Source organism: Giraffa tippelskirchi, chromosome 8 (assembly GCF_054371585.1).
Source record: "Giraffa tippelskirchi isolate mGirTip1 chromosome 8, T2T-mGirTip1v1.2.pri, whole genome shotgun sequence".
In the NCBI taxonomy this organism is placed as follows: Eukaryota; Metazoa; Chordata; class Mammalia; order Artiodactyla; family Giraffidae; genus Giraffa; species Giraffa tippelskirchi.
Genome location: NC_137282.1, coordinates 128,840,169 through 128,852,248, shown reverse-complemented (window position 1 = coordinate 128,852,248; position 12,080 = coordinate 128,840,169). Strand labels below are relative to the sequence as shown.

The 12,080-nt window shown below is 37.9% G+C and overlaps 1 protein-coding gene across 4 annotated transcripts in view; it reads left to right on the top strand.

The window, feature by feature from the left end:
* BTBD9 (BTB domain containing 9) overlaps positions 1-12,080 on the top strand; it is a 396,006-nt gene that overhangs the window by 143,330 nt on the left and 240,596 nt on the right. Inside the window, exon 7 of one of the 4 annotated variants that reach the window (XM_081523211.1) lies at positions 8,891-8,918. The exons of the other annotated variants lie outside the window; for them this stretch is intronic. Coding sequence (XP_081379337.1) covers positions 8,891-8,918 — 28 coding nt within the window. The remainder of the gene's footprint in view (positions 1-8,890; positions 8,919-12,080) is intronic. 4 annotated transcript variants of the gene reach the window in all.

Genomic DNA, 12,080 nt, shown 5'->3' with positions numbered 1-12,080 from the left:
ATTAAATATAGTTTTGAAGAAGGCATGGTCTGTGTACTTGAGGAACTTACAGACCTGTTAGGGGAGAGAGACAGGTAAACTGGTATTTCAGTATGATGTGGAAGTACTTAAGGGCTTTATTCCAAATGCCCCTCTTTACCTATACTCTCCTTTCTCATACAAGTACATGCTCCTAGCAAATTTATCACTCTGGTGTCTTTATCGTGCACCAGCTGTTGACTTGAAGTCTCTACGTAGGTATCCTTTAGACATCTCAACTTAGTATGTCCCACATAGAACTCCTGATTTTCACTCCTGTAATCAGTGCATCTCTCCCAGTAAATGGCACTAGTATCCATCTATCATCTTATCTTGGATCTTAAGCCTTGGAGTCATCTTTGATTCTTCCCCTATTCTTATTCTTCATATTTCAGCCCATTGGAGAATCCTGTTGGTTTCAACTCTAAGATATATCTTGAATCTTATCTACTACGGTCATTCTGCACTGCCACCACCCCAGTTGGTGCCAACATCATTTCTTACCTGGACTGTAGTGACCTATAACTGGTTTCCTTGTTATCCCTCCAATTAATTCTTCATGTAGTAGCGAGACAAATCTTAAAATGGAGGAAGATTGAATTACCTTCTTTGCTTAAAACCTTTCAGTGGTATCTCACCGTAAAACTTCTCTGAGGCCTGTAAGACTTCACATGGTTTGGTCCCTGCCTCTGCTTCTTCATCTTCATCTTACGCTCCATTCTGCCTCTCTCAGTGGGTTTTTAGCCATGATGGTCTACCTTCTTTTCCTTGAACTTGCCAAGCTCTTTCTCACCAAGGATGCTTGCCTTGGTTTTCTCTCTGCCTGTCTGTTCTTTGCTTTGGCTTCTTATTTGGATCTCAGGTCAAATGTCACACATTCTCAGAAAGCCTTTCCTGATAACCCAGTTTTTATCATATCACTGTTTATTTCCTTCAAAGTGATTATTACAATACCATGTCAGATAATTTAATGAAAGACTATGACAAGCTGAACGAGGGGAATGATAAATAAAACAACTGATATTGTTTTACACATCTGAGAAGATATGTAAAAAAAAAAAAACTATACAGAGGGGAGAAAAAAATCTACAAGTCACATATGTGGCACAGGACCCATATCCAGAGTACATAAAGAACTCTGAAAGCTCAACAATAAGAAAACAGACAACCCAATTAAAAAAAAAAAAACCAAACATGAAAATTTAAATAAGCACTTCATCAGAAAAAATATCCTGATGACAAATAAGCACGTGAAAAGATGCTCAGCATCATTAGTCATTAAGAAAATGCAACTTAACAAAAACCACAATAAGATACCACTACACACCTATTAAAATGATTTTTTTTTAAAGCAACAAATGAAAAAAATGGACACTAGAAAGTCCTGGAAAGGATGGGGAGTATCTGGAATTCTCATTCATTACTGGTTGGAATGCAAAGTGGCATGATCATCTTGGAAAAAGAGTTTGGCAGTTCCTTATAAAGTTAAATATACATTTACATATGACCCTGCCATTCCACACAAAAATCTGAATAAGAATTTTTATGCCAACTTTATTAATAATTTACAAAGCCTATATATAACCCACATATCCCTTCAGTTGGTGAATGAATAGAAAAATCAGGGTGCATCCATGTTATGGTCTGCTACTTGGCTGTGAAAAAGGAACAGGTTAAAATAGACATAGCAGCATGGATAAATCTCAGATGCATTTTGCTAAATGAAAGAAACAAGATTCAGAAGGCTACTTACTGTGCGGTTGCATTCATATGTCGTTCTATAGGCAGCAAAGCTATGGCAGTGGAAAACAGATCAGTGGTTGCCAGGGTTAGAGGTTGGGGGAGGGTTTCACTGCAGAGAGTCAGCACAAGGGCGTGTGTTGGGGGTGAGAGAACTATTCTGTGATTGCTGTAGTGGCAGTTTTTTTAAATCATAGAACAGCACACCAAGCCCAGTGAATTTAATTGTCTATGAACTTCAAAATAAACTTAGAAAAGATCATGGACTTTACTCTGTAAGTAAGGGGTAAACCTTGATTTTGGTTTTTTGTTTCATCATGCTGGTTCTTGTACTACCAGACCAACAATATTCAGTTTTTATCTTTTTTCCAGAAAAGAGCTATCTGGTTCCAGGAAGTGTTGGTTTCCCTCAGGCAGCGTGTTTGACAGTGACATTCTTTGAGCTGGTGGTGCTGTATTGATTCTTCTCATTTTCTATTAGCTTTTGTTAAATGAATGAGGTTTTTATTTTCTTACCATGAATTTGCATTGTTTCGAGGATTTAATTTTAATTTTATAGAAGTGATGCTTTTTAAAATGTGGAAAGATATAGTTTAAACTTATATTTTTCTAAGAGTGGCATGGTTTTCAGTGCTTTATGATAAACCCAGCATTCCGTATGTGAACTGTAAACACTTTAACCTCAGAAATAGATTAAGAAGGTACATAATATAGTGTTTTCCCCAATTTTTAACACTCTGTGCTCATCTGTAATGAAACAGCTGTGTCCACAAGAGGATAAGAACATTGAGTTAACATTTATCAGACCGTGTTTTGTACACTAACTTCATTATATTTTGTCACAATCCATTGTGTAAATTTTAGGTTAATTACTTGAAACCCAGACCTACTTGCTTGAAGAATTTCCATTTTGAAGTACATTGGAGTCATTAGTCACTACACCTTTTGATCCCCTTTGAAAACTTCCCAGCATTTATTTTTCTATTATCTCCCTCAATAAAGGGAAACCACTTTTTGTCCTGCTGATGTGTGACCTAGTATGTATAGCTCTGTTTCATGAGTCTGTAGAATACAGGGTTGAATTTGGAATGCATCCCCAACATTCCTGCACCATTTGAAACTTATCCCATTTTCTGATGTCTTCTCTTTTCCAAAAAGTAACTTGATTTATTTATGTAACAGTTACTGCAGTTGTAGCATTTTAATTTCCTCTATCATCTTCTCTCTCCATTTGGGATGATATGCAATATGCAGGGAGACATTTGATGTTCCAGTGGATATCATAAGAGAATGTTGAAGAGCTAAGTAGTGAACATTCTTCATGCAGAATCTATTCATCTGACTGTCCTCAATCACAGGATGGTACTGTAGCTACATCCTCATCTACATCATAGCATTTCTTTTAAAACTCGTCATTTAAAACCCATAAAACCAAATATTTAAAAGCACTCTGGATGTTTACTTTGCTGAGCCTTACTGTTGATTTTGTTGTTTTATGGGATACTGTAGAGGAGTCCATTGTTAATCACGTCCTAACCCTATAAAATATGTAACAAGCTGCTGAACAGAATGATGACAGCAGACAGAGAAGAGAGTTCCATTTGAATTCATGCAAATGTAGAGGTTTCCCAGAAAGCCGTTTTTAAAGTATGAGCCACATTTTGAAAATAAAACAAAGAATAACGCCTTGGAGTAGAAATCTGTAATGAAACCCATAATAGCTGAAAGGGTACAATAAATTCTGCGGGGAGAGCCTTCCATTTTCTTTTCCTTTTCAAATTCTAATACTAAACTCTATTAGCAGTCAGTATAAAATAATGAGACATGAAGCCCTGCTGGTGTAAAACTATTACTAATCTGTTACTTTGCATAAATTTTCACTCAAATGATTGTCTGTGGTCTTCTTATGAAGGACCTGCTATACGCTTTCCAGCTAAACAGATGAGGCCTATTAACCATCTCCTTTGAATGAATGGTGTTGGAATTTGCAGCCAATGCACTTTTTAAGTTGGGAAAAGAAAGGGATTACAAGCAAGGAACACAAGGGTGTTTACTCCAATCGGAGATTAGTGTTCTTATGCGAATATGTTAATTGAAGTCCTTTTCATTAGTTTTAGTGCCACCTTAAGGAAAAGCAGAAAGACATTTTTACTCCTATTTTAAAGATCTGTATATTGTAAAGTGTTCTCCTTCCTCTATCTTGGTCACATCATTGTTTTACTTCTACTAATTACAACAAGAAAAAAAAAATTACAACAAGAAATTTATCATTTCTTCTCCCACAAACTCTGATCTTTCTCTGGTTTTTCCTGTTTCAGTTCATGTTGTTTCTTGGTCAGACAGGCTTATAATTTAAACGAGCTTTGATTCTTTTTCTCTTACTTCACATGTTTAAACAGAGGCCAAGTTCTTTTGATTCATCTTTCATAATTTCTCTCATATCTGTCTCTCTTTCATTCACACTGCCGGCATCCTAGTGCAGGCCGTTATGGACTCATGCCTAAATTATTACATCTTTAATTGGTTTCCGAACGTCTAGTTAATTCCCTTCCAATCCTGCATGTTACCAGTAGATTTATCTTAGTGGAACGTGGCTTTTCTTACTCTTATTAATTTGGAAGTTTAGAAGTGATTGTAAAAATAATTGAATTAGTGTTATGAAGAGATGGCATAGTATAGGTTTGTTGGCTTTGGAAGCAAACAACTTGGGTTGGAATCTCAAATGAATTCCTTAGTACTGTATGACCTTAGAGAGTTTTTGGGTCTCAAGGTCTTCAACTGAAAATAGCGAAAATAGTATCATGGTTATTGATGTTATATGTGAAGTACCTAGATTAGTGGGCTCAATTAGTGATGGTTATTATTAGTAGTCGTATTGTGTTATCTTTAGGACAAAACAGAGAAAGGGAACAGGGTTTATAAGATGGAACCAGCAGTGATGCTCCGGATTAAAAGGCATAAAGGGACAAGAGCCCATCTACATTGGCAGATGCTTCTGAAAGTAAGAAAAATTAAAAATCTTTTATTTCTTAAAATGTTCACATTCTTATATGTATTTAGGTCTCTACTCCTTAAATAGACTAAAGAATGTAAATTTTCAGATACACGAACTAAGACTTTACAAACCCAAGGATCGAAGGCCGTTGGTTTTAGTGATTAAAAGCTTAATGCTCTCTTTCCAAATGGCAGCTTCATAGAGAGCAGTCGGTGCCAAATGGGAACAAAAAAGAGAGATAGATGTGAGAAAAATTATCAAAGATGAATCAGGAGAACTTTGCAGCCAGTGTCAGGAGTAAACTGTGGCAGAAAAATGGAGACAGAGAGTAGTAGACCTTTTATCTAGTAAGTTTAGGCTGAGAAGAAGGAATGAAATAGGGCTCTGGCTGTAGTGTTCCTGGCAACAGGGTTAAGGGATGGCTTTTCCACCACAAGCTGGTGACATGAAGTGTTAAGACAGAAGGGTCAATCCCATTCACCATTGCAACAAAAAGAATTAAATATCTAGGAATAAACTTACCTAAGGAGACAAAAGAACTGTACACAGAAAATTATAAGACACTAATGAAAGAAATCAAAGATGACATAAACAGATGGAGAGATATTCCATGTTCCTGGGTAGGAAGAATCAACATTGTGAAAATGACTATACTGCCAAATGCAGTCTACAGATTAAATGTCATCCCTTTCAAATTACCAATGACATTTTTCACAGAATTAGAAAAAAATTCACAATTCATGTGGAAACACAAAGGACCGCAAATAGCAAAAGCAGTCTTTAGAAAGAAGAATGGAGCTGGAGGAATCAACCTTCTTGACTTCAGATTATACTACAAAGCTACAGTCATCAAGACAGTATGGTACTGGCACAAAAACAGAAATATAGACCAATGGAACGAGCCAACAGACCCAGAAATAAACTCATGCACCTATGGGTACCTTATTTTTGACAAAGGAGACAAGAATATACAGTGGGGCAGAGACAGCCTCTTCAATAAATGGGGCTGGGAAAATTGGACAGCTACATGTGAAAGTATGAAATTAGAACACTTCCTAACACCAAACACCAGAGAAGGCAATGGCACCCCACTCCAGTACTCTTGCCTGGAAAATCCCATGGGTGGAGGAGCCTGGTAGGCTGCAGACCCATGGGGTTGCTAGGAGTCGGACATGACTGAGCGACTTCACTTTCACTTTTCCCTTTCATGCACTGGAGAAGGAAATGGCAACCCACTCCAGTATTCTTGCCTGGAGAATCCCAGGGACGGCGGAGCCTGGTGGGCTGCCGTCTATGGGGTCGCACAGAGTCGGACACGACTGAAGCGACTTAGCAGCAGCAGCAGTAGCAGTAACACCAAACACAAACATAAACTCAAAGTGGATTAAAGACCTAAATGTAAGACCAGGAACTATAAAACTCTTAGAGGAAAGTATAGGCAATACACTCAATGACATAAATCAAAGCAAGATCCTCTATGACCCACCTCCTATAGTAACAGAAATAAAAACAAAAGTAAACAAGTGTGACCTGATTAAGCTTAAAAGCTTTTGCACAGCAAAGGAAACTATATATAAGCAAGGTGAAAAGACAACCCTCAGAATGAGAGAAAATAATAGCAAATGAAACAACTGACAAAAGATTAATTTCCAGAATATACAAGCGGCTCATACAACTCAATACCAGAAAAACAAACAACCCATTCAAAAAGTGGGGGAAAGACCTGAACAGACATTTCTCCAAAGAAGACATACCAATGGCTAACAAATACATGAAAAGATTCTCAACATCGCTCAGTATTAGAGAAATGCAGATCAGAGCTACAATGAGATATCACCTCACACCAGTCAGAATGGCCATCATCAAAAAGTCTACAAACAATAAATGCTGGAGAGGGTGTGGAGAAAAGAGGACGCTCTTGCACTGTTGATGGGAATGTACATTGATACAGCCACTCTGGAAGATGGTAGGAAAATTCCTTAAAAAACTGGGAATAAAACCACCATATGACCCAGAAATCCCACTCCTAGGCATATACCCTGAGGAAACCAAAATTGAAAAATACACATGTATCCCATTGTTCATTGCAGAACTATTTACAAGAGCTAGAATATGGAAGGAACCTAGATGTCCATCGACAGATGAATGGATAAAGAAGTTGTGGTACATATACTCAATGGAATATTACTGAGCCATAAAAAGGAATGCATTTGAGTCAGTTCTGATCAGGTGGATGAACCTAGAACCTATTATACAAAGTGAAGTAAGTCAGAAGAGAAAGATAAATATCATGTTCTAAGGCATATATATGGAATCTAGAAAAATGGTACTGAAGAATTTATTTATAGGGCAGCAGTGGAGAAACAGATATGGAGAATAGACTTATGAACATGGGGAGAGGTGAGGAGAGAGTCAGATGTATGGAAAGAGTACGTGGAAACTTAACATTACCATATGTAAAATAGATAGCCAACGGGAATTCGCTGTATGGCTCAGGAAACTCAAACAGGGGCTCTGTATCAACCTAGAGGGATGGGATGGGGAGGGAGGTTCAAAAGGTATGGGATATATATATATATAGCTATGGCTGATTCATGTTGTGATTTGACAGAAAACAACAAAATTCCATAAAGCAATGATCCTTCAATTAAAAAAAATAAAAATAATGTCTCTACATATCACCAATATTAAAAAAAAGACAGAAGGGAACCAGTGTGGAGGAAAAGTGTGGAAACAAGGACCTTCATGAGTTGGAAAGATTAATGATACTGTTCTTTATATTGTTTTGTTGCATGACACTTGTGCTGCTTCGGGGGCACTTCATGTGTGGTCATCATCCGTGTGTCATACAAATGGAGCTGGCTTCTTCCTTTGCCTCTCTTCTGCATCTCTTTATTGTTGTCATCTTTGAGGAATCTCACAGTGCTTGCCACTTTCAAACATTTGAGAAAACACGTTTTAAGGCCAGTGGGAGTTAAAAGAAATGGTAGCAGTTGCTAAATGAGACAACTTTTTGTAATAATCCTTTGTTACCTAAAAACCCAGAAAGAAAATGGCTGAGACTCATCAATTAGTTTACTTCAAGTTTTATCAGACCTTCTGGTCTGTTTAAGCACTGGGCTAGGAAGGACCATGGTCTCCAGAAACGCGTGTCAGCCTTCACAGAGCTTACAGTTAAGTAAACACGATATATCCACAATACAAGACATTCATTCAGCAGATGTTTGTTAAATTTATGGTTATAACACTGTGTGCCAACTTCTGTGCTAGGTAATGAGGATAAAGAGGGAATGAGACAGAGGTTGTCCCCTTGAAGTATTTATAGTGTACAGATACATATTAACTCCAGTTTGTAACAGGTTCCTTTGGTATAGTACCAAGCAGCCATATAGTTTAGAGTTATCAGAGATCACACATGTGGTTGGAAAGTCAGAAAAGAAATCATTTATCATTTATTCAAGCTGGATCTTGAAAAGGTGGGTAGGCTTTCAATTAAGTAAAAGAAGGGGTTAGTGAAACTTGAGTGAGATATTAACAAAAGTGAATGATCAAAACAGGGAAACCATTTGCAGGGCCTAAGTGTTATTAGAGAATAAGTGATGGATGAAGCTTCAGCAGTCACCTAGTTTAGTTCTCAGTTTTGAGTGCACATCACAGTCATCTGGAAAACTTGTTATATGCAGATTCCCAGGCACTTTCCCGCTCTGAGTCATGAAACCAAAACAGTGTTCCTAGAGAATGCATTGTTTCCTGAAATCCTATTATTTTCTCTTTAATAATTTTCTTAGGTGGTTCTAATTCAGTTTGTACTTGAAATACACTCAGAGAAACACTGATTTGGTCCCAAACATTCAATCACTGCTTCAACTCCTCTCTGAGCATCTCTGCTAAGTGGTTATCTACTCTTTGCATGAACTGGGGCTCTGTCTTCTCACACTGCCTGCTCTGTCTTTGAATAGCCCTGCTAAGAATGCTCTTGCCTTTTTTTTTTTTTTTTTTAAGCTTTTGCTTTTATTGAGCTGAAATTTCTTCATCTGTTCTGTTGCTTTTAGCCCCTCCTGCATAAGGCCACAGAAAACAGTCTTGGCCTTTTCCTAAGTGAGAGCCCTTCAAGCATTGGAAGACTCGCCTCTGCAGGCTGAACACAGCAGGTCCTCACTGTTGGGTTCTGAGTCCTTTCTCTCTCCTGGATGCTTGCCTCTGAGTGCGTCCAGTCTCTCTGTGACCTTTGTAAAGGGTTGCACCCAGAACTGAACATTATTACTGCACGGCCTCTGAGTTGTGAGTGAATAGTACCCAGATGAGCCATGTGGTTTTATCAATTATTTCCTCATATGGTCCTCATAAATATTGTAATGGAAACATGGGGACAAAGGGTTGATTGGAATAACCTTTATGAAGAGCTTATGTACCACCGAGAAAAGGAAGGGACTGGAACTGGCTTGTGTGCTTGGTAATTGTTAGCTTCCAAAGTGGGGGGCATAATAGAGTGAGGGAGAATACTGTTCATATCCCTTTTATTCTCCCATGCTTAATTTTACCCTCCACCTCAAGCCAAACAGACCTTGGCTTATAAAAATGTGCATCTCTTTTCTTCTTCTCTCTGATGTCTCTCTCTCCCCTTCTCTTTCTTTTTTTTTTTCTTGTGTGTTAAAAATTTTGCATATATCAGGTTAGAGTTTACCTGAGCATTTATTCCCTTCCAGGTTCTTTCCAGTAGGGCCAATGTAACACAGTCCTGGAGAATCTAGGCAGCAGAGGAGGGACTTTGGCTAAGGGACAGAGTAAAGTCAGCCATTTCCACCCCTTGTCTTCCTCTTGTGGGACCCTTGACACTCTTCTGGTTGCTACAGAACGTTCTTAGGCTTGGGCTCTGGGGTTAAGTTAACCAGAGCTGAAGGTGAACAAGCTGAATTTCAATCAAAAGTCACCTCTAGAGGGTTGTGTAAATGGAGGTCTCTGGGTCTCTCTCAAAGCTATTGAACCAGGACTGAAGAATGTTCCTGTATCTTCCTGTGGGTTTCATTCTCCAGTGGCTGCAGTTTTAATTTGACATTCTTTGAAAATCCACCAGGTTCTTTGAGTTTACTCCCAGAAAAACTTAACTATGATTTTTTCCAAGATAAGGCATATTCCTTTGTGACAAAAGTATATCATATAGCCTTCTTCTAATAAGAGGCTGGTGGGTGGGGCAAAGTTCAAAGTTCAGTGTGACTGGGCAAGATCCATACATTGATGTCCTTGAACTTTTCCACTTTCTTGCCGTTTAACAACATACGGAATTGTTGAAGACTGTTAGAGCACTTGTTTCTTCTCCTGCTCGTATTTTTCTTCTAGAAAAATGCCAGTGGGCTTTACATGAACCCAACCCACTTTGCAAATATTACAAGCATTTTAGTTTCTTTTTGACTTTGCTGAGTAATTTGCAACATCTTTTGTTTGTTGCTTGTTAGACCAGATGATTGAAAAGTCCCTTGAGTCTCCTCCTATTTTTCTGATCCCAAAATTGACAACTGAATTGTAACAAAGGGCTATATACACTGACCCAGATTCCTTGTCTCTAATTGATGCGTCATATATACTTCCATTAACAAAGCAGCAGGCCTTTTTGGAGTCTTTACTGCAGCATTTCCTCTTAATGCTAGTTGACTTTTATAGATCTTGATATATTTTCATTTACTTAAAAAAAAAAAAAAACAACCTGCTGTTAAGTTCTCTTGGCAAAAATCCGAGCAATGACAGTTCTTTCAATGAGTTGTAAAATTGCCATTAATAAAGAAGAAAAATACAAATTATACAGAGAAGAGTTATTGTTGTTGTTGTTTTTTTAAACAAGGATTTTTTTTTAAGGATAATTCAGGCTTTCTAATTGGCCTGGTGCTCAGGGATTTTTGCCATCCCTATTTTAATTTGCCTAAATTGGTATGCAGGATTTGACCTATGACTTGTCAGAATGTGTTGGGGAGATTGATTCCACCCTGCCTAGCTATTTAGTATAGTGAACATTTGCTATGGCATCAAACAGACCTGGGTTCATATTCAACTGTGTGACTTTGAGTACTACTTCTCTGAGCCTCAGTTTCCTTATCTATAACATAAAATGGCTAATACTAGGCCTACCTCATAGAGTCCAGGATTACTTGAAATCATAAGTGTAAAGATGTGCTCAGTGCCTGGCGTACATTTGGCATTCAGTAAATGCAGGTGTCAGAGGTGAGCAAGAGTGGTCCATGAACAGAGTCCACTTCATCACTTGCTGAGAAGACAGACACTAAGCAAATTCTTATATGAGCAGTCGTATAATGTTGATTCCCTAAGCAGTGTGGGTGAAGAACAGGGTGCATTTTTAAGGAGGATGCGTTTCTGTGGTCAGTCTCTGGTTCAGGTTCACTCTGACTGAGTGTGTTGTGTTTTCTGCTAGACAGATGATGCCCAGGTACCTGATTCATGTGGGTGAGGTCTTCACCATTCAGGTGTCTTGCTTTTGTTTTGCTCTAATGTTTTACCTTTGGCTTCGGTGAGAACTTTTCTGGGAGGACCAGTAAGTCCTCTGTCAGGTGGGAGAGGAATTTTATTACTGACATTTAAATATACTTTTTCAACTACTACCTAGATTGTGTGCTTCTAGAACAGTTTTTCAATTTTTTTCTCTTCAGCAATACACATATATAAATGTGTGTGTGTGTATGTATGTGTATATATATATACACACACATACTCAATAAATTTTGTTAGCTGAAAGGTAGCGCATGGTCTTTTGTCCCTCTTGATATATCCATCTCACCAGATTATGTGGTAACTATGTCAATACAAATGTCTTCTGGAATTATAAATTCCATGCATTCATTTCAAGATCTGCTGATGATAGAATTTATTTCAATATGTAGTCATTCAGTGTGCTTTTTCTGTTCAAATGTCTATATTTAAAGAAAAAAAAAAACTGATGCAGATAACCCCAAAAGAAGATTTTTTAAAATATCTATTTTAAGAAAGTTTTTTTTAATAGATAGACACATTCTTACCCCTTCCACATAGATGCAAGAAAGACCAGCCTAGACTCAGCTAAAGTGTTTTATGTGTTTGCTTTTCGGTTCATAGAGGATATTTGTCTGTAATGTCAGGGTTTCAGTCTCTGTTGTTATTCTGCATGGAGACTTGAATCTATTTTTCTCTGATTAAGTCAGTATAGAAGTGTTGTCCAGTCTTGTTTGGGAAATTGTTTATGTCGCCCTCTGTGTCACAAGGTCCTATCACCACAATCCATTTGCCTGCTAAGTAAATATTTGCTTGACATACAAACCAGAAATCAAGATGATTCTGTCTGGCT